The sequence below is a fragment of the Rhinoraja longicauda genome, chromosome 9, assembly GCF_053455715.1.
Source record: "Rhinoraja longicauda isolate Sanriku21f chromosome 9, sRhiLon1.1, whole genome shotgun sequence".
In the NCBI taxonomy this organism is placed as follows: domain Eukaryota; kingdom Metazoa; phylum Chordata; class Chondrichthyes; order Rajiformes; family Arhynchobatidae; genus Rhinoraja; species Rhinoraja longicauda.
The window spans coordinates 46658752-46682027 of NC_135961.1; the positions used below are offsets into that span (position 1 = coordinate 46658752).

Sequence of the window (23276 nt, forward strand, 5' to 3'; positions counted from 1 at the left end):
ATTCCATTGTTCTGTTTCAGTACATATGACAATTAAACACTCTTGACTAAACGTTGGAACTACGTGAGAACCCAAGATCAATACACAGAAAGGATTCTGGAATTCAGAGAATAGTGGGTACTACACAAAGGAGACTTCCTGTCTTAAGGGGCTGTAAACGGTGTCTTTTCAATTAGGAATTTGAATAGAGTTGAGTATATATTTGTCCAGTTATGATTAATGTGTTTCCAATATAAATGAGAATTTAGAATACCTGAAATTGTTAACTTAATTTCTATGTCCAGAGGGCTACATATCTGGATGCAAAATGACGTCCTGTACCTTTGAGCTTTTTTGGAGCAATGCCATAAACCGAAGACTGAGTGGTCAGAATGGGAGAGTGATAGAAAATTAATATGACAGCTGACAGGAATCTCAAGCTTGTCTTTGCCAACTGCAAAAGATGTTCTGCAAAGCAACCAATTAATCTGTATTTGGTTTCTTCAACACAGAGGAGATTGCATTCACACCACCAAACAAAATACCCTAAAATTGAATTTTCCCGGAAGGCACGTGCCGGGAAAATCCCAGCAAGTCAGGGCCAAGCCCACCAGCAGGCTTGGCTCGCCCATCGCGGACTCCAAACTCTGTCCCAAACTATTAGCGTCGACCTGCGCCGCTGAGAAGTAGGTTCCGTGCGCAACCGCTGAGAGCGAGGTGGATCATTGAGAGCGAGTGGACCATCGAGAGTGAGGAGGGCCGCCAAGAACAAGGAGGGGACCCGCGCCACTGAGAGGGAGAAGGGCTGCCGAGAGCCACCTGGCAGGGGAGCTGCTGAGAATGAAGGGGATACCCCATGGGGGAACCACCGAGAATGAAGGGGGGATGCGGTAGGGAGCTGCCAAGAGCAAAGGTGGACCCGGCAGGGGACTGCCTACTGCCACATGCGGCAGCAGGCATAAGAAAGGACTGTTTGCTGAACGTTTATAACTGTCAGCGCCAAAAACGTGGCAGCTCTTGTGTACTGTCTTGGTGAGGTCTACTGTATGATTTTACCAGGTTTTTATGCAAAACAAACATTTCACTGTACCTTGGTACATCTGACAATAAGGTATCATTGAAGCATTCTGAAGGGTAATTACCTGGAGGCAGAAAGTTTCAGAACATTTAAGAAATATCTAGAGGAGCATGTTACATAAACTGCCCCTGGTCAAATGCTGGAAAATAGGATTAGTATAGAATGGATACTGAAGGGTTGGCATGGACCTGGTGCGTAGAAGGGTCTGTTTTGGTGCAGTATGAATCTATGAAAGTTAAGTACTAGTTGCTTCATACTGGATAAATACAAATATTGAAGGTCTGTTTGGATCTCTGATGCTCAAAGCTCAAATTTGATGGGGTGGAAAATAAAGGCCAGGGAAAGTCTATCCTTGCTCTGACCAGGAATTATAAACAGTGTTTATTTCATTGTATTTCTAATGTTAAAATAATTTATGATAATCAATGGCCATGTTCCCTGAAGCTGGATTTCCCGAACAGATCAGTTGAAGTTTGATGAGGAGCATTCATTTACCATTGACTTTAATTAAACTGACTTTGGAATAAATGTACAGCTAGTACTAAGTTACATTGAGAGGTAGCATCAGAATATGAACTTCTTGTTATTTTGTTCTTGAAGCTTGCTTTAATAAATTGTGCATAATTGGTTCGTTTTTCAGCAAAGCAACAGCTGGGGTTTTATCTGTGGAATTCCAGGTCAATCAAATTGAATATACTTGTGTATTTTCACCTAAGAGGGTAAGTTTTATGTGAACATTTTTTTGGTTCTAACAATTACTGTCCTGCTTTCCTTCAAATCTGCCTATATCACTCCTGTACTTAAAAACATATAAACATCTCCATCCATTCAAATTGCCACTCCATCTCCAATCTTCATTTCTTTGAAGGCTTTTAATATGAAAAGCCTAAACTTTTGCCATCTTACTTGAATTTTTCTTGGTTGAATCAGGTTTTCCTGGACTTTGTCTCTAAAATTGTTATGCCACAGTGCTGATAACTATATTCTGCACTCTGCATCTTTCCCTTGCTCTGCCTATTGTAGATGAATTTGGCTTAATTAGATAGCCTTTTCTTTGACTGGAAAAACAAGGACACTGAGGAAGTTTCCAGCCAACAGAAAATCCTTGGGGTGGAGTGCCAGACATGAATGAACTTTGCAGTGTGGCCCAAAATGGAAGGTTCAATTGATGTTTAAAGCCAGGCCTCATTCTTGAAAATTTGCAAGGTTTTGTAGAGTGTAAAGTAGGATTGATTGGAAAGTGCTGATCCAATAAGAACCAGTACAGCAGATGTAATGAAGAAAACATGTTCCTGCATTGTAAACTCCAATATTTATGGCAAACTATAGAGGACTTTCTACATAGTGGGGTGGACTGAGACAGAAGGGAAGAATGAAAAAATATGGCATTGTCGAGTTTCTGGCCAACATGATGGTGAGATGTAATTATTTTGTTTCATTTTCTTCCCCACCATTCTCCAACACTGAACATGATCTGCCTCTCTTCTAATCCTTATTCAAGCTGACAGTTTCCTCACTCTTGCTCTCTCCCTGCAAAAATATATGGTTTGTGGCAACATTTAAGAGGAGGAAGAGTGCAGTGATACATTTTTTAACTTTTATTACACAGGTAGCGCATGTTTCAGTTGGCTGTCCACCTAATAAAAACATAGACATAGAAAGGTATGGTCTTTCTTTTGACTTTTTAGCATTTCGCCCCCGCCTTCTGCTTCACCTTAGTAAATCATCTGAGTCGATAGATAGGTTGCCATCCCTGCTTGAATGTATTCCTGGAAATGCTGTAGTATGATCTCCCTTCTTTTTCTGTTCCCCATCATTGGTCACTTGCCTTCCTGTGCTGATTGGAAAACAAGAGGAAAACATTAGTGAAGATAAATGTAGGTTCCTTACAGTCAGAGACAGGCAAATTTATAATGGGAAACAAGGAAATGACAGACCAGTTAAACAAATACTTTGGTTCTGTTTTCACTAAGGAAGACACCAACAACCTCCCAGAAATTGTAGGACCGAGGATCTAGTAGGTGGGAAGGAATCCACATTACACAGGAAATGGTGTTAGGTAAACTGTTGGGATTGAAGGCAGATAAATCCCCAGGGCCTTATGGTCTGCATCCCAGAGTACTCAAGGAGATGGCCCTAGAAATCGTGGATGCATTGGTGATCATTTTCCAATGTACTATAGATTCTGGATCAGTTCCTGTGGACTGAAGGGTAGCTAATGTAACCCCACTTTTTAAGGAAGGGGAGAGAGAGATAAAAAGGGGAATTTTGATCAGTTACAATGGTAGTGGGGAAGATGCTGGAGTCGATTATTAAAGATGTAATAACAGCGCATTTGGAAAGCAGTGACAGGACAAAGTCAGCATGGATTTATGAAAGGGAAATCATGCTCGACTAATCTTCTGGAATTTTTTGAGGATGTAACAAGTAGAATGGATAAGGGAGAGCCAGTGGATGTAGTGTTCCTGGAATTTCAAAAGGCCTTTGACAAGGTCCCACACAAGAGATTAGTGTGCAAAATTAGAGCACATGTTATTGGGGGTAGGGTATTGACATGGATGGAGAACTGGTTGGCAGACAGGAAGCAAAGAGTAGGAATTAACGGATCCTTTGCAGAATGGCAGGCAGTGACTAGTGGGGTGCCGCAAAGCTCAGTGCTGGGACCCCAGTTATTTACAATATATATTAATGATTTAGACGAGGGAATTAAATGTAACATCTCTAAGTTTGCGGATGGCACAAAACTGGGTGAGAGTGTGAGCTGTGAGGAGGATGCTATGAGGCTGCAGGGTGACTTAGGTAGGTTGGATGAGTAGGCAGAAGCATGGCAGATGCAGTATAATGTGGATCAATGCGAGGTTATCCACTTTGGTGGCAAGAACAGGAAAGCAGATTATTATCTAAATGGTGTCAGATTAGGAAAAGGGGAGGTGCAACGAGACCTGGGTGTCCTTGTACATCAGTCACTGTTAGTGAGCATGCAGTCACTGAAAGTAAGCATGCAGGTACAGCAGGCAGTGAAGAAAGCTAATGGCATGTTGGCCTTCATTGCGAGAGAATTTGAGTTTAGGAGCAAGGAGGTCCTACTACAGTTGTACAGAGACCACACCTGGAGTTTGTGTGCAGTTTTGGTCTCCTAATTTGAGGAAGGACATTATTGCTATTGAGAGAGTGCAGCATAGGTTCACCAGATTAATTCTGGGGATGGGGGGACTGACATATGGTGAAAGAATGGGTTGACTGGGCATGTATTCACTGGAATTTAGAAGGATGAGAGGAGATCTTTTAGACACATATAAATTCTTAAAGGATTGTACAGGCTCGATGCAGGAAAAATGTTCCCGATGTTAGGCCAGTCCAGAACCAGGGGTCACAGTTTAAGAATAAGGGGTAGACCATATAGGACTGAGATGAGGAAAAGCGTTTTCACCCAGAGAGTTGTGAATCTGTGGAATTCTCTGCCACAGAAGGCAGTGGAGGCCAATTCATTGGATGTTTTCAAGCGAGAGTTCGATTTAACTCTTAGGGTAAAGGAATCAAGGGAGATGGGGATAAAGCAGAAACAGGGTACTGATTTTGGATGATCATATTGAATGGCGATGCTGGCTCGAAGGGCCGAATGGCCTACTCCTGCACCTGTTTTCTATGTTTCTATGTAAATATTGATAAATTGTGAGGATTTTATGTTAAAACTGACCAATTTGATCAGGTTCAACCATGAAGTGTGCTGCTGAGAATGGGCTTCAGATACTGTATTATAAGTGAACTGAAAATTATAATCGTTATGATGGCTCTCTGACAAATTCCAACCACTGTGCTGGGCTACATCCACCCTTGTCATGGCTCTTGAACTTGATTCCAATCTCCAACAATTCCAATATCTGTCCCCAGAAGATTATGGCTATGACCCCACCCTGATGCCTCGATCTGAACCTTAACTTCCTTATCTATCTACCATAGAAACATAGAAAATAGGTGCGAGGCCATTCGGTCCTTCGAGCCAGCACCGCCATTCATTGTGATCATGGCTGATCGTCCACAATTAATAACCCATGCCTGCTTTCTCCCCATATCCCTTGATTCCACTAGCCCCTAGAGCTCTATATAACTCTCTCTTAAATCCATCGACTGATTTGGCCTCCACTGCCCTCTGTGGCAGAGAATTCCACAAATTCACAACTCTCTGGGTGAAAAAGTTCCTTCTCACCTCAGTTTTACATGGCCTCCCCTTTATTCTAAGACTGTGCCCCCTGGTTCTGGACTCGCCCAACATTGGGAACATTTTTCCAACATTGGGAACATTTTTCCTTGTCTAGTCCTTTTATAATTTTATATGTTTCTATAAGATCCCCTCTCGTCCTTCTAAACTCCAATGAATACAAGCCTAGTCTTTTCAATCTTTCCTCATATGACAGTCCCGCCATCCCAGGGATCAATCTCGTGAACCTACGCTGCACTGCGTCACACTACCTACTGACATCGCAACACTACCCCACACCCAGGCCTCTCTCCTGCCTCAATGATGCAGGAGCTTCCTGTTTTGATCTTTTGCACAATTGATCTGTGAAGCGCGGCATAGTGACGCAGTGGTAGACCCGGGTTCGACCCTGACTACAGGTGCTGTCTGTACAAAGTTTACACGTTCTTCCTGTGACCATGTGGGTTTTCTCCAGGTGCTCTGTTTTCCTCCCACATTCCAAAGACATACAGGTTTCTAGGTTAATTGGCCTCTGTTAATTTGCTCCTAGAGTGTGGTGTACAGACGATCGTTGGTCGGCTTGGACTTGATGGGCCAAAGGGATTGTTCCCACGCTGTATCTCTAAACTAAACTGAACAGCAGTGGGCCCTTGAAAGAAACAGTTGCTGGACTGTGCTTTTTAAGCTACCAAAGGATCTTCAGTCTGAAAGATTTTTAGTATTTATGTCATCAACACAGGAATTATTCTTTCAAGACTAACATGCATTAAATGTGTTTAGTGGCAAGTTAAGGGATGAAACGAAAAAGATGTGTGATAGAGTGGACGACAGGAACGATTCAAAGAATGATGATCCATGGCAAATGAAGACAACTATTGGATTATAAATAAATGAATAATTAGGAAACTTTCAGCAGGGAATGAGAAAGGAATAAAAAAGTCAAGGGAGTTTGTAGAGAGAATAGCGATGCATAAAACTGAAATCATGTAATCATGATTACATTTTGTTAATGTCACTGATATACTCACTTTTTGTCAGATGGTCAATTGATTCATTTGAACCATATGGATTTTTGTGCTATGTTTTGTTTCAATTGCCCTTAATTAAGTTTATTATCTGCCCATTTACTTCAGACCCAATTTAAGTGAATGTGCACTCAGAAATACGACAAGGTTCACAGTTCCTAGGTGAGAAGTAATTTTTTGCCATGTCTGCTTTATTGTGTAATGCATAAGGGAAATTATATGAATTACTTTGTGGTTTACTAGATATAACTCCTTTTTATATTTGTATCATTATTAGGGACGTAGATTGCATTAGTTGTTCTTATTCAATTTGTTCATCTTCTAGTTAAAATTAGAGAACTTTCTTTTAATCACCATATCTAAATGTGATATGGACTTTCGGTGAAGAGATTCATTCCCAACCTTTACTTACCTTCATTATTCTCATCTATCCAATAGCAGCTCCCCAACTCACCTGACTCTCATTTCAATCTTTCATTTGCATCTCGGCTTCCCCATTCCACAAAACGCACTATCCATATTTACTCTCCTTCCCCTCCTTTACTTTATTTCTCTCTGACCATTATATTTGCCTCCTCTCACCTGCTCTGCCTTAATTGATTTTTTTACCCACCTTCTAAAGTGCTTGGTGATTCCTGTGGGTGATGATACTTCTGTTTAAATGTGACTGCAGTACCTACAAGAAGCCTTGAGTCTCTTTCCAATGCCAGGGGTACCAGTGTCTTTGCAATAATCTCTTCAGTTAAAGATCCAAGAGATTTAAAGACTCAATAGACTCAGAAATTAAACCAGACCTTCCTGGCATATTCAACTGTGTATCACAGATTGCAATACTGCAATATGCTGAGTTCTTGCCTCTCCTTTTAGTGATGGCACAATGCCCACACATTTGAAAATTTTTGCTTTGTTTTCAAAATGTAAAAAATATTTCTGTATATTACATCAAGCTTTCTGTGATTAGGTCTGTTTTACAAGAGCCCTCAGAAAAACATTTGGTGAGTTCTTCAAACTCTTAGTTTGTTTGTTTTCATACAAAGCTAAAGTTAAATATTTTGCATTGTTTAAAAATGATTTAAATATATGTTCAATATTTTTAAAAAGGATTACTTTATTTCTAGGAATTTATTTACAACCTAAATAAATATGGTTGTCCCATTAGAGTTTATTATAAATCAGCTTTCAAGCCACCTCTAGATTTGTAAGTATGCTGGCCACCAGGTAACAATATTAATTCAATTTTCCAGAACTTGGACCTTGAAATGCTCATTTAAATACTTAAATGTGTGAGCGTAGATGACTCCACCATCTGCTCAGGTAGTACTAATGGATTGCAACCAACCTCCGGGTGAAAAGAATGTTTCTCAGATCCTCTAAATTTCCTCGCCTTCACCTTAAATATATACCGTCACGATAGAGACACCTCTGCTGAGGAGATATGTTTTTCTTTACCTACACTATATATGTCCTTCATAATTTTTTATACTTCAAACAGGTCCGTCCTTATCATTTTATCACTCCAAGGAAAGTTAACCTATCCAATCTCTCCTCACAGCTAAGATGCTTAATTCCAGGCAATGGAACTCCTCTCTATTGCAAGCAAATCCATAATCTAACATGCCTCCATAAAACATGGTTCTGTAAGCACAACTTGATCAGGCTATTGACAAATTTAGACACCAGCCATTAGGTCTTCATGAGGAGGTAGTTAGATAATTGGATCAGTCACTTAGCACCCTGAACTACCAGTCATTAGCATGGAGTCATTGAACTAAACAGCACAGAAGTAGACCCTTTGGCCCAATCTGTACATGCCAACTTGCTTAACCGAGCTAATTCTATTTGTTTGTGCCTTGCCCATATCCCTTCAAATCTAGTCTCTGGGTCTTGTTAATGTTGTAATTATACCTGCCTCTCCCACTTCTTCTGGAAGCTCATTCCATGTACGCATCACCCCTTGTGTGAAAATGTTGCCTCTTAAGACTCTTTAAAATATTTCCCCTCTTACCTTAAACCTATGCCCTTTAGTTTTAGACTCCGCTACCTTGGAGAAAATACTGTGGCTATTCACCTTAACCATACCCCATACTTGAGCAAATCTTGCTGTGAAAATCAGTTAACTTAAACTATTATTGTTGAAAATTGGAATGTAATAAATCAATGAATCTTACTCATTAGTCCCATGAAACTGGCGGATTATTGTAAATACTCATCTGGTTCACAAAAGTCCTTCTGGGGAGGAAATCTACTTTCATTACCCAATTTGGTCTGTGTGTCTCTCAAGCCCTGCAGCAAGATAGTTGTTTCTTCTACCCCTTGAAATGGTGCAGCAGGCCACTCAATTGTATTATACCTACTACATTAAAACAGAACACGTATAAAACACAGATGAACCAGCAGGCATCGTGCTCTCTACCAAAGTCAGACACAGCAAAAATCCAACTCACAAGCATCTAGAGATTGTTGTCTAAATTAGGAGAACTGCCCACAGACTAGTCAAGCCACAGCCTGACATAATGGTACAATGCTCCTTTATCAATTTTCCTCTGCCAGATGATAGTTTTTAGCCCATGCCCAAAGGACCTCTCTCTCTGCTGGTTCTCAGCTTCTACTTCAAACACTTCAGTCATTTACCTGAGGAACAGGATACAAAAGCACAAGAAGCTAAGGAGCACAAGAGTGTGGCCATCCAACCCCGATAACCTGCTGCTCATTCAATGAAATCATAGCTGACTTACTTTGGGCATTGTGGAGGATCAGATGAAATATAAATATCACAGTTTTGTGGTATTTGGTTGTAATTTCAAAGTAATTAAAATTGACGGGGTTGATTATCTCTGCTTGTTTTAATGAAGTACAACATGAGCTTATACCGACAAATAATTATTTGTGAATGAGGAAATTGTTTTTTCTTTGATTATAGGTATTATGGTCTACAATACTATGGAGCTGTGCAGGCCAATTTCATCATGTGGGAAGCAAATGGAAGGACAGATTTCTATTATAATACAACAATGGCACAGGTGAGAGTCTGATGAATGCCTTATTTAATGAAAAATCTTGCCACAAGGCTTGTCTGTACTGCACAAGACCATAGCATGTAAAGGGCAACAGCTTAGTTTTGAAGGGGGAAATTGTAGCAGAGGTAGGAGAAAATTAGTCACTTCCCAATGGACAGGAAAATAACTGCAGATGCTGGTACAAATCGAAGGTATCACAAAATGCTGGAGTAACTCAGCTGGTCAGGCAGCATCTTGGGAGAGAAGGAATGGGTGACGTTTTGGGTCGAGACCCTTCTTCAGACTGGGTCTCAACCCGAAACGTCACCCATTCCTTCTCTCCAGAGATGCTGCCTGACCCACTGAGTTACTCCAGCATTTTGTGACACCTTCGATTTATTCCCAATGGATATGTGAGGGAAGTATCATTCCATTTGATAGAGGACAATTGGGAATTGTTCTTCATCAAAGAAAGATGTTCCTCAAAAGCAGGTGCGGATCAAAAGCAGGTGCAGTGTGCTTCGAAAGAAGTCACCAGTGCATTACTCAAAGATCCAATGAGCAGTGCCATGGAAGATACTGCTTTAAAGAAAAAGCTTGACGAATTCAAATTATCATTTGACGAGATAAACCAGCCTAGCTCCAAGGTATAAATATTCTTCTTTTCTTAGGCCCCCTCGGTCATGGCTGACCATGGGTGATGCATCCTAGTTGGCTGCTTGCTCCACACCTCGGCTAGAGCAGCGTCGCTTGTGGCTGAAGAGACCAATGCGAGAGTGACAGTCTGTGTCGCAAAGGCCACATTTGTGTGTGGTCTCTGGTCTGTTGAAGTTGCTGCGCTCCTTTCTGCGTGCCCGTTTTTCTGCCGCTGCGTTCATCAGTTTCCCCCGTTTTGAGATGTTGGTTCAGGGTACCTCTCCACCTTGTACGGTCAGCTGCCAGGCTCTCCCAGGACTCCACATCGATGTCGAGCGCCTTCAAATCTCTCTTGCAGACATCCTTGTAACGTAGCTAGGGGCGGCCGATGGTTCTCCTCCCAGATGTTAGCTCTCCATAGAGGATGTCGTTTGGAATACGGCCATCCTCCATGCGGTGGACATGGCCCAGCCACCGCAGCCTGCGTTGCCTGAGTAGAGTGTACATACTCGGAAGGCCAGAATCTCGGCATTGGACACTGTCTTCCCAAGATATACCCAGGATACGGCGGATGCTTACAAGGTAGAAGGTGCTGCGTCTTCTCTCCAGTCTGGCAAATGTAGTCCACGTCTCACTGCCATACAGCAGCATGCTGTTGACACAGGCGTTGTTATTGGTATAATTATACCAATGCATAATACAATCAAACATTACTCTTTTTCTCTGATATTTGATGTTTTATGGTGACCACTTTTGATAATGAAGCCAAAGCAGGTATTTACACCCAAGAGGACTTTCAGGAACTTACATACTATTTGAACTTTCTTTAGGCTGGTTGTGTGCGTGAAGCACAGACCTGGAACAAAATGTTAAAAGCTTACGATGGTGATATGAAATACAGAGATCAAGCCTGGGGTCCAGAGGTAAGTTCTGATTTCAATACAGTTGGAGTTGTTAAAACTTGGAGGGAAGGTGAAGTTATCTAATTCGGAGGCATTAAGCAGATCACTGTTTAAATTTCAAGTCTAATATTTGCTTTATGTGCCAGTGGTCCTTCATTGTTGCACATAAGAAGCTAAGGTCAAATTTTAAATTCATACTAGACCAAGTGGACCCGTTGGGCCCAAACCTCTCCTGCATTGGTGCAGCACCCTCTCCTCCCCCCTCCCCTCTCCCCCCTGCCCCCTCCCTCCCCCCCTTGCTCCCTCCCCCCACTCCATCCCCCTCAACCCCCCCTATCCTCCCTCCCTCCCCCCCTCCCTCCACCCCTTTCCCTCCCTAGGAGATAGATTTAAACTTTAAAATGTGAATAACAAAAAATATAACACCGATTTCAATGAAACTTCTTCCATTAGCACCAAAGGGGCAACGGTGAGTAAGGTGGGCCTAGAATTGTTGTGCTATCGAGTACTGTTTTGGCTGTAGTTCTGGAACAAACAAACGAGAGTTTTAGTATATAGAAATCAAGTAAGTTAATGGCAGGACAAAAGGAGAATTTGGGGAGGAGGAAACAGTGGGTTGGGTAGGAGAGAAAAATAGGGATGACAGGCTGATAGGAAGCGTTGGATTATGGTGGGAGGTGAGCAGAGTGTTGCAGGGGAAGAAGGCAATGCAAATGGGGCCGGGTTGGCTAAAAGTGGGGCCGGTTAGTTCTATTGGCTAGAGCGCCGTGCTAATGATGCCACGATTGCAGGTTCGATTCCAGCACCGGCCACTCTTTCCTGACTGCGGGTGCTGTCTGTGCAGGGCAGCACAGTGTCACAGCGATAGAGTTGCTGCCTTACAGTGCCAGAGACCCGTGTTTGATCCTGACTACCGCCCAGCAGCAGATCGCAGCCGTCGCTGTACGCGGCTGCCGGGCCCAGCAACAGGTCGCAGCTCCACCCGGCTCACAGACAACGCGCTCAGCCCACAGCCCCCACCAGGCAGAGTCCCACAGCACCGCTAGGTCCTACTGCCCACCCTTACTACAGGTAACCACAGCAAGTTTTCCACTGGGTCTCCCCCTTCCCTCTCTAGCCAGGTGACCCTAACTACTCCCCACATCGGTCCTCATGCCCCCCTCTGCTCTGTTAACCTACCAACCCCTCACCATACATCCCCTCCACCTCCGCCTGTCCCCCAGCCTTCATCCGACCCCAACCCCCACAATTGCCGGGTGTTCACCATCCCCCCTGACCTCCCCCTTTCAGACACCGAACGGCTGTCCTCAGCAGAGGCCTCACCTTTGTTCCTCTCCGCCCCCACATTAACGAGTTCCGGGTCCGCCATGACGTGGAGCTCTTCTTTCGTCGCCTCCGCTTCCGAGCCTTTTTCCATGGGAAGGAGTCCTCACCCTCCAGTGATGACCCCTTCTCCCGTCTCCAGCTTGGACCCCCCCGGTTGGCCAACTACCCTCACTAGAACTTTTTACCTCCAACTGCCAGCGTGACATTAACCGCCTCAAATTCTCCACTCCCCTGACTAACTCTAACCTCTCCCCTCCTGAACGTGCAGCCCTCCAATCACTCTGCAACAACCCTGATTTAGTCATCAAACCCGCTGACAAGGGAGGTGCCGTGGTAGTCTGGCGTGCTGACCTCTACCGGACCGAGGCCAGACGACAACTCTCAGACACCTCTTCCTACTTATCCTTGGACCATGACCCCACCGACAAACACCAGACCTTTATCATCTGCACCATCACGGACCTCACTATTTCCGGCGATCTACCCTCTAATGCCTCCAAACTTATATAGTTCCCCAGCCCCGCACGGCACGATTTTACCTCCTAGCTAAAATCCATAAACAGAACTGTCCCGGCAGACCCATTGTCTCTGCCTGCTCATGTCCCACTGATCTTATTTCCACCTACCTCGACTCCATCCTATCCCCCCTGGTCAAATCCCTCCCCACCTACGTCCAAGACACCTCACATGCTCTCCATCTCCTCGATAACTTCTGGTAACAAGGCCCCCACTCCCTCATCTTTACCATGGATGTCCAGTCACTCTACACTTCCATCCCCCACAAGGATGGTCTCGAAGCCCTCCGTTTCTTCCTCGACTGTAGAACCAGCCAATCCCATCTACTAACACCTTCCTCCGCTTAGCAGAGCTGGTTCTTATCCTTAACAAATTCTCCTTTGACTCCTCCCACTTCCTCCAAACCAGAGGCATAGCTATGGGCACTCGCATGGGCCCTAGCTATGCCTGCCTCTTTGTCGGGTACGTCGAACAATCCCTGTTCCGGACGTACACTGGCCCCATCCCCGAACTCTTTCTCCGCTACATCGACGACTGCATTGGTGCTACCACTTGTACCCATGCAGAACTCACTGACTTCATACATTTCACTTCCAATTTCCATCCTGCCTTTAAATATACTTGGACTATCTCCGACATCTCCCTCCCGTTTCTGGACCTCACCATCTCCATCACAGAACACAGACTAGTGACTGACATCTACTATAAACCCACTGACTCGCACAGCTATCTGGACTACACTTCTTCCCACCCTGTCTCCTGCAAAAAGTCTATCCCTTACTCCCAATTCCTCCGTCTACGCCGCATCTGTGCCCGGGATGAAGTGTTTCACACTAGGGCATCAGCAATGTCCTCATTCTTCAGGAAACGGGGCTTTCCCTCTTCCATTATAGATGAGGCTCTCACTAGGGTCTCTTCTACATCCCGCAGCTCCGCTCTTGCTCCCCCTCCCCCCCCATTTGTAACAAGGACAGAATCCCCCTCGTTCTCACCTTCCACCCCACCAGCCAGCGTATACAACAAATCATCCGCCAACATTTCCGTCACCTACAACGGGACCCCACCACTGGCCACATCATCCCATCCCCTCCCCTTTCTGCGTTCCGCAGAGACCGTTCCTTCCGTAACTCCCTGGTCCACTCATCTCTTCCTACCCAAACCACCCCATCCCCGGGCACTTTCCCCTGCAACTGCAGGAGATGCAACACCTGTTCCTTTACCTCCCCCCTCAACTCCATCCAAGGACCCAAACAGTCTTTCCAGGTGAGACAGAGGTTCACCTGCACCTCCTCCAACCTCATCTATTGCATCTGCTGATCTAGATGTCAACTTCTTTACATCGGCGAAACTAAAGCAGGCTCGGCGATCGTTTTGCTCAACACCTTCGCTCAGTCCGCCTTAACCAAACTGATCTCCTGGTGGCTGAGCACTTCAACTCCCCCTCCCACTCCCAGTCTGACCTTTCTGTCATGGGCCTCCTCCAGTGCCATAGTGAGGCCCACCGGAAATTGGAGGAACAGCACCTCATATTTCGCTTGGGCAGCTTGCAGCCCAGCGGTATGAACATTGACTTCTCCAACTTTAGATAGTTCCTCTGTCCCTCTCTTCCCCTCCCCCTTCCCAGTTCTCCCTCTATCTTCCTGTCTCCACCTATATCCTTCCTTTGTCCTGCCCCCCCCTGACATCAGTCTGAAGAAAAGTCTCGACCCGAAACGTCACTCATTCCTTCTCTCCTGAGATGCTGCCTGACCTGCTGAGTTACTCCAGCATTTTGTGAATAAGTACCTTCGATTTGTACCAGCATCTGCAGTTATCTTCTTACACTGACTACAGGTGCAGTCTGTATGGAGCTTGTATCAGCATGGGTTTTCTCCGAGATCTTTGGTTTCCTCACACACTCCAAAGACATACAGGTTTGTAGGTTAATTGACTTGGTAAAAAGAGGCCATAAATTGTTTGATGCTGGCCTTTGGCTATTTTTTCTTCATTTCAATATGGATAATTATCTGGCTAGATAAAAAAGAATAGAGAATAGCAGAACAGTAGGTCAAACCACTATCAGTGCAGGGAAAAACAGTGTTGGCATTTCAGGCTGTTGCTGAAGACCAATTGCTCAGAATTAGAGAGATAGTGAAAACATGGCATGGAGTGGGACAGGCAAAGATGGGGAGGAAAATGAAAGAGGGACAAGGATCTGGAGGAGTACAAGAGCTGTTGAAATTTGTGATATTTAATGTGTGAAAGAAAGGACATTGCCCCTTAGTGAAATACCAAAGGATTAAAGTGGAACTGCAGACTTGGAAAGCAATGGGAAATAATTCATTGGTATATTACAGTGATTGGTCATACATGTGCTGATACATACATGTGCTGATACATAACATTATCCATGGATCCCTGGGTGAAATAAGAGTAATAATTTGAACTATTGGAACATTTAAACATATCCGTCATCATGGCGAGATCCAAATTGTGAGGGGTTGAAAAACATCAATAAGTTGGAGCCAGAGACCTTTGTTGATGAGGAAAGACATATGACCATGGAAGTGAGTTTTACTCTATACTTAAAAGGACAAGAAGGAATTTCTAAAAAATAATTTTAGGAGGAGTTTGGCAATCCTGACGCCCTTGAGAAGGTGGTGGTGAGCTGCCTTCTTGATCACTACAGTCCTACTGATGAAGGTAAAACCAAGGTGCTGATTAAAAAGAAGTTCTTTTTAATCTGGACCCAGTGATAAAGAATAACTGATAATATATTTCCAAGTCAGGATTGAATGTGACATGGAAAGGAACATAAGTGATGATGTTCCCAAGCACTGGCTGCCTTTGTTCTTCTTGATGGTACCAGTTTTGTGCTGTCTGAGTAACAGCACTGCATTTCTTTTGATGGTACACACTGCAGCCACTGTGCATTGGTGGTGGAGAGGGTGAATGTTTAAGGTGGTGGATGAGATTCCCTCAAGCAAACTGCTTAATTCTGTATGATGTTGAGCTTCCTGAGTGTTGTAGAAGCCGCACTTATCCAAGCTAGTGGAGGGTATTCCATCATGCTTCTAATATGTGCCTTCTAAATGCCTTCAGGGTATCCAATCTCTGACCTACTCTTGTCGCCACAGTAATTATTTGGTTAATGCAGTTGAGTGTCTAGTGAGTTCTAAGAACATTGCTTTCTTGCCCAACTGAATTATTTTCGATGTAGATTGGAATTGATTGCATTCAATGATTTTTTGGTTAACAAATCTTTTATGTGACACTTTTTCCAAAAATGTCCTTTGATAACATCTTACTTCATCAAAAAAATTAAGTTTAGATTAGTTAAACACAATTTGATCATTTATTAATCAAATCTGTGGTGGCTTTCCCAAATAATTAAATCTCTGCAAAGTCTTATCCACTGATCATCCAGTGGTTACTAGAAATGTCTTTAAAGGGAAATCAAAAAACTGTAGATACTAACGATATGAAATAGAAAAACAAAAAATGCTCGAACCAATCAGTAGATCAGGCAGCATCTATGGAAACAGAAAAGCTTCCAGTCCGAGCGGCGGACAGGTCGGTGGCTCTAATCCAGGCAAGGAGACTCGACCAGGGAGACCGAAGTCGGGAAGAGCCATAGTAGTGGGTGACTCCATTGTCCGAGGTACGGACAGTAGATTCTGTGGCGGCAGGCGGGACTTGAGGATGGTCTGTTGCCTCCGTGGTGCCAGGGTTCAAGACATCACGGCCCGGCTTCAGAATATCCTAGCAAGGGAAGGCGATCAACCGGATGTAGTTGTGCAAGTGGGCACGAACGACTTCGGGAGGAAGAGAAAGGAGGTACTGCAACGTGAGTTTAGAGAGTTAGGAAGAAGACTGAGAAGGAGGACGTCAAGGGTGGTTATATCTGGACTGCTACCTGTACCTCGTACTAGTGGAGGCAGGAACAGAGATATCTAGGATATGAATGTATGGCTGTGGGGTTGGTGCAGGGAGCAGGGATTTAGATTTCTAGACCACTGGGATCTCTTCTGGGGTATGGGTGACCTGTACAAAAGGGACGGGTTACACCTTAACAGCAGGGGGACCAACATTCTGGCAGGCAGGTTTGCTAGTGTTACAAGTAGTGGGGGGGAGGGTTGATTGGGAATATGAAGATGGAGTTAAAGGGGAAGTGAATACAGGAGAAATTGCAAAGGACTCTCGAATAAATGGGAAGAAAAGTTCAAGATGGGATCAGAGAGTAAAGTCAGGGCCAATGGTGACCGGTGTGAGAGGGGAGGTGAATACCGAAATTAATGTGTTGTATTTAAATGCGCAAAATATAAAAAATAAAGTGGATGAGCTTGAGGCTCAGTTAGACATTGGCAAGTATGATGTTGTGGGAATCACGGAGACATGGCTACAAGAGGACCGGGGCTGGGAACTGAATATTCAGGGGTACACAACCTATCGAAAAGACAGACAGGTGGGCAGAGGGGGTGGGGTCGCTCTGTTGATAAGGAATGATATTCACTCCTTTGCAAGGTGTGACATAGAATCAGGATGTAGAATCAGTGTGGATAGAAATGAGGAATTGTAAGGTTAAAAAGACCCTAATGGGAGTTATCTACAGGCCCCCAAACAGTCGCCGCAACATAGAGCTAAAATTGGCATGTCGCAAATGTAATGCTACGGTGGTTATGGGAGATTTCAACATGCAGGTAGACTGGGAAAATCAGGTTGGTACTGGACCCCAGGAAAGGGAGTTTGTGGAGTGCCTCCGAGATGGATTCTTACAACAGCTTGTACTGGAACCTACCAGGGGAAGGCAATTCTGGATTTAGTGTTGTGTAATGAACCTGATTTGATAAGGGAACTCAAGGTAAAAGAGCCATTAGGAGGCAGTGATCATAATATGATGTTTTAATCTACAAATTGAGAGGAGAAGGGAAAATTGGAAGAGTCAGTATTACAGTATAGCAAAGGGGATTACAGAAGCATGAGGCAGGAGCTGGCCAGATTTGGCTGGAAGGAGACCCTAGCAGGGAAGACGGTGGAACAGCAATGGCAGGTATTCCTGGGAATAATGCAGAAGTTGCAGGATCAATTCATCCCAAAGAGGAGGAAAGATTCTAAGGGGAGTAAGAGGCATCTGTGGCTGACAAGGGAAGTCAAGGACAGCAGAAAAATAAAAGAGAAGAAGTATAACATAGCAAAGAAGAGTGGGAAGCCAGAGGATTGGAACTCTTTTAAAGAGCAACAGAAGATGACTAAAAAGGCAATACGGGGAGAAAACATGAGGTACGAGGGTAAGCTAGCCAATAATATAAAGGAGGATGGTAAAAGCTTCTTTAGGTATGTGACGAGGAAAAAAATAGTTAAGGCAAATGTGGGTCCCTTGAAGACAGAAGCTGGGGAATTTATTATGGGGAACAAGGAAATGGCAGATGAGTTGAACCGGTACTTTGGATCTGTCTAAGGAAGATACAAACAATCTCCCAGATGTTCTAGTGGCCAGAGATCCTAGGGTGACGGAGGAACTGAAGGAAATTCACATGGCAGGAAATGGTGTTAGGTAGACTGATGGGACTGAAGGCTGATAAATTCCCAGGGCCTGATGGTCTGCATCCCAGGATTCTTAAGGAGGTGGCTCTAGAAATCGTGGACGCATTGGTGATCATTTTCCAATGTTCTATAGATTCAGGATCAGTTGCTGTGGATTGGAGGGTAGCTAATGTTATCACACTTTTTACGGAAGGAGGGAGAGAGAAAACAGGAAATTATAGACCAGTTAGTCTGACATCTTCTGGGGAAGATGCTGGAGTCAATTATAAAAGACGAAATTGCGGAGCATTTGGATAGCAGTAACAGGATCGTTCCAAGTCAGCATGGATTTATGAAGGGGAAAACATGCTTGACTAATCTTCTGGAATTTTTTTGAGGATGTAACTAGGAAAATTAACTGGGGAGAGCCGGTGGATGTAGTATACCTTGACTTTCAGAAAGCCTTCGACAAGGTTCCACATAGGAGATTAGTGGGCAAAATTAGAGCACATGGTATTGGGGGTAGGGTTGAGGGTAGGGTACTGACATGGATAGAAAATTGGTTGACAGACTGGAAGCAAAGAGTGGGAATAAATGGGTCCCTTTCAGAATGGCAGGCAGTGACTAGTGGGGTACCGCAAGGCTCAGTTCTGGGACCGCAGCTATTTACAATATACATTAATGACTTGGATGAAGGGATTAAAAGTCACATTAGCAAATTTGCAGATGATACAAAGCTGGGTGGCAGTGTGAACTGTGAGGAAGATGCTATGAGGCTGCAGGGTGGCTTGGACAGGTTGTGCGAGTGGGCGGATGCATGGCAGATGCATTTTAATGTGAATAAGTGTGAGGTTATCCACTTTGGTGGTAAGAATAGGAAGGCAGATTATTATCTGAATGGTGTCAAGTTAGGAAAAGGGGTCGTTCAACGAGATCTGGGTGTCCTAGTGCATCAATCACTGAAAGGAAGCATGCAGGTACAGGAGGCAGTGAAGAAAGCCAATGGAATGTTGGCCTTCATAACAAGAGGAGTTGAGTATAGGGGCAAAGAGGTCCTTCTGCAGTTGTATAGGGCCCTAGTGAGACCGCACCTGGAGTACTGTGTGCAGTTTTGGTTTCCAAATTTGTGGACGGATGTTATCGAGGGCATGCAGCGTAGGTTTACTAGGTTAATTCCCGGGATGGCGGGACTGTCGTATATTGAAAGACTGGAGCGACTAGGCTTGTATACACTGGAATTTAGAAGGATGAGAGGGGATCTTATTGAAACATATAAGATTTTTAATGGGCTGGACACGTTAAAGGGAGGAAACATGTTCCCAATGTTGGGGGAGTCCAGAACCAGGGGCCACAGTTTAAGAATAAGGGGTAGGCCATTTAGAACGGAGATGAGGAAAAACTTTGTCAGTCAGAGACTTGTAAATCTGTGGAATTATCTGCCTCAGAAGGCAGTGGAGGCCAATTCTCTGAATGCTTTCAAGAGAGAGCTTGATAGAGCTCTTAAGGATAGCAGAGTCAGGGGGTATGGGGAGACGACAGGAACGGGGTACTGATTGAGAATGACCAGCCATGATCACATTGAATGGTGGTGCTGGCTCGAAGGGCCGAATGGCCTACTCCTGCACCTATTGTCTATTGTCTAAAAGGAATTAATGTTTCAGGTCTATTACTGGCAACCCTGCTTTACAGCCTTTCAAGTAATGGAAATTTGCCCATATAGAATTCATAAATCACAACACAAAAATTAGAGATATAATATAAAATGTACTTTCACTATAATTATGTGGAGAAAAAACTGATGAGAAAAAAATGCTGAAAGCTAACTGATTTTGGACCTGAACGATTTACTCTGCTTCTCTTTCCACAGATGTTACGCAACCTGCTGGTTATTTCTAACGTTGTCTGTTTGTGTATCCAATTTTGGTTCTGTATTCATTTGTCTTTGATAAAGTTGACGCTTTTAAACTGTCAAATGATATGCTAAGGATATTATCTCTGTTGGTGATATCAAGACCTTCATTTTCCTAGCAAACATCATACTTGTCAAAAACCATTGTGTAACAGTAAGAGAATGATGATTTAATTCATTTCATTTTGAATTAAGAACTATAGGTCTTGCTTTGACTCTCCTGGATTGTTTAGAAATATGCATAGGCCATATGAAATTTTGAATGCTTCAAGCAATATATTCATCACCTGGCCAACTGACTATACTGGCATTTATCTTTTCACTGTGAAAGTAGTGGATCCCAACTACAGGTTATTTCATGAATATTTTTGTATAAAAAATAATATTTGTAAGTTGAACTTTTAAGTTATATTCAGAAAATATGAAACATGTAACCACACTTTTGCCTCTGAAATAAAACCATTTCAATTTAAAAGTAAATTCTTCTCTTTAACACAATTATAGAATATTTTCCCTGCAGCGCATTCACCCGATGATTTCCTGAAATAAATATAACAAAACATGCTGTTGATACTCACAACATCTGAGGAGAGAAGGACCAAGTTTTCTCATTTCAAGTAACCCTTGCATTCCCTCTCTCTCTCTTTCTCTCCATCCCTTCCCTACCCTCGTTATCCAGCTAGTTTCACTATTGGTATCCCTTTGTTATCACTTCTTCTACAGCCAATAATGGATCATTGTGGGCTCCACCTTTCCTTGGTCATTGGTGCTGGCTCTGATTTGTTCTGTACCATTTCATACCTCTAGTTTCCCTTTACCCTGACTCTCAGTCTGAATAAGGGTCCCGACCCAAAACCGCACCTCTTCCTGTTCTCCAGAGATGCTGCCTGACCCCCTGAGTTACTCCAGTGTTTTGTGTCTAATATTTCAAACTGATGGCCTATCGTTAAAACCTTTTCAACTGATGGACTCCTATTTACTTATGCCCAGTTAGTAAAAGGGAACAATACAGATTGGTTCAGCAGTCATTTGAACCTGGAATAAACATATCTAAAACAATTGAAGGAGTTAAAGTGGAACTATAGTAGTTAAAACTTTACAAAAATAAAGTATCTACCAAGCTAATATTCAGAATAGCTGCCTTTACATGAGAATTAACCAACTGATGATCGCATACATTCTTACTGGTTTCAGTGCTATAGAAATCAATTTTTATTAGTGAAATTACTGGATAATTTAAGCACAAGAGTACAGCATAGAAACAGGCCCTTGGGCCCAACTTGTGTATGCCTACCAAGATACACCAGCTACGCAAGTCCTATTTGCTTTATTTTGACCCATATCCCTCATGTTGGGATCCAGCAATTTCTATTGTTTACTATTTTGAGCAAAATCATGAACATCTGTACAAACAACATAAGTTATATTACCACAATGAACGATTTACTCCAGAGAAACTGAACTTTACTCTCCCTAACCAATCCCTTCATAAACACAGAGAAATACAACAGAAAATGCTAAATTAAATCCAGGTTCCATGAAATTGATATGTAGGAAGGAACTGCAGATGCTGGTTTAAACTGAAGACAGACACAAAAAGCTGCAGAAACTCAGCAGGACAGGCAGCATCTCTGGAGAGAAGGAATGGGTGACGTTTCGGGTCGAGACTCTTCTTCAGACTAGTCAGGGGAAAGAGAAATGAGAGATATAGACGAAGATGTAAAGACATAAAGAACAATGAATGAAAGATATGCAAAGGAGTAACGATGATAAAAGAAACAGCCCATTGTTAGCTGTGTGTTGGGTGAAATTCAGTCCCTTGCAATGGGTAACATAGGGTCTGACGATGTAGGGTCACTGTGGATAGAGTTGGGGAATTGTAAAGGTAAGAAGACACTAATGGGAGTTATCTACAGGCCCCCAAACAGTAGCCCAGATATAGGGTGTAAGTTGCAGCAGGGGTTAAAACTAGCATGTAACAAAGGTAATGCCTCTGTGGTTATGGGAGATTTCAATGTGCAGGTAGACTGGGAAAATCAGGTTGGTTCTGGACCCCAGAAAGGGAGTTTGTAGAGTGCCTCCAAGATGAGCAGCTTGTACTGGAGCCTACCAGAGAGAAGGCAATTCTGGATTTAGTGTTGTCCAATGAACCAGATTTAATAAGGGAACACAAGGTAAAGGAGGTAGTGATCATAATATGATTAGTTTTAATCTGCAATTTGAGAGGGAGAAGGTTAAATCAGAAGTGTCAGTGTTGCAGTTGAACAAAGGGGACTATGAAGGCATGAGAGAGGAGCTGGCCAAGGTCGACTGAGAAAGGATCCTAGCAGGAATGTTCAATGAACAGCAATGGCAGGAATTTCTGTGCATAATCCTGAAGATGCAAGATCATTTCATTCCAAAGAGGAAGAAAGATTCTAAGGGGAGTAAGAGGCAACTGTGGTTGACAAGGGAAGTTAGGGATGGAATAAAACTAAAAGAAAAGATGTATAACATAGCAAAGAGTAGCGGGAAGCCGAGGATTGGGAAACTTTCAAAGGACAACAGGAGGTAACGAAAAGGGCAATATGGGCTGAAAAGATGAAGTACGAGGGGAAGATGGCCAAGAATACGAAGAAGGACAGTAAAAGTTTCTTTAGGTATGTTTAGAGAAAAAGATTAGTAAAGACAAATGTGGGTCCCTTGAAGGCAGAAATAGGTGAAATTATTATGGGTAACAAGGAAATGGCAGAAGAGTTGAACAGGTACTTTGGATCTGTCTTCAATAAAGGAAGACACAATCTCCCAGATGTACTAGAGGACAGAGGATCTAGGGAGACAGAGGAACTGAAAGAAATTTGCATTAGACGAGAAATAGTATTGGGTAGACTGATGGGAGTGATGGCTGATAAATCCCTAGGGCCTGATGGTCTGCATCCCAGGGTACTCAAGGAGGAGGCTCTAGAAATCGTGGACGCATTGGTGATAATTTTCCAATGTTCAATAGATTTAGGATCAGTTCCTGTGGATTGGAGGGTAGCTAATGTTATCCCACGTTTCAAGAAAATAGCGAGGGGGAAAACAGGGAATTATATACCAGTTAGCCTGACATCGGTGGTAGGCAAGATGCTGGAGTCAATTATTAACGAGGTAATAACGGCACATTTGGATAGCACTAAAAGGATTGGTCCAAGTCAGCATGGATTTATGAAGGGAAAACTGCTTGACTA

At 43.4% G+C, this 23276-nt stretch overlaps 1 protein-coding gene across 1 annotated transcript in view; it reads left to right on the forward strand.

Annotated features, from left to right (window-relative positions):
- LOC144597062 (cation channel sperm-associated auxiliary subunit epsilon-like) overlaps window positions 1–23276 on the forward strand; it is a 110296-nt gene that overhangs the window by 83196 nt on the left and 3824 nt on the right. The window contains exons 14-18 of the mRNA XM_078405976.1: window positions 7242–7275; window positions 7399–7478; window positions 9201–9300; window positions 10743–10835; window positions 20263–20417. Of these exons, the coding sequence (XP_078262102.1) occupies window positions 7242–7275; window positions 7399–7478; window positions 9201–9300; window positions 10743–10835; window positions 20263–20417 (462 nt within the window). The remainder of the gene's footprint in view (window positions 1–7241; window positions 7276–7398; window positions 7479–9200; window positions 9301–10742; window positions 10836–20262; window positions 20418–23276) is intronic.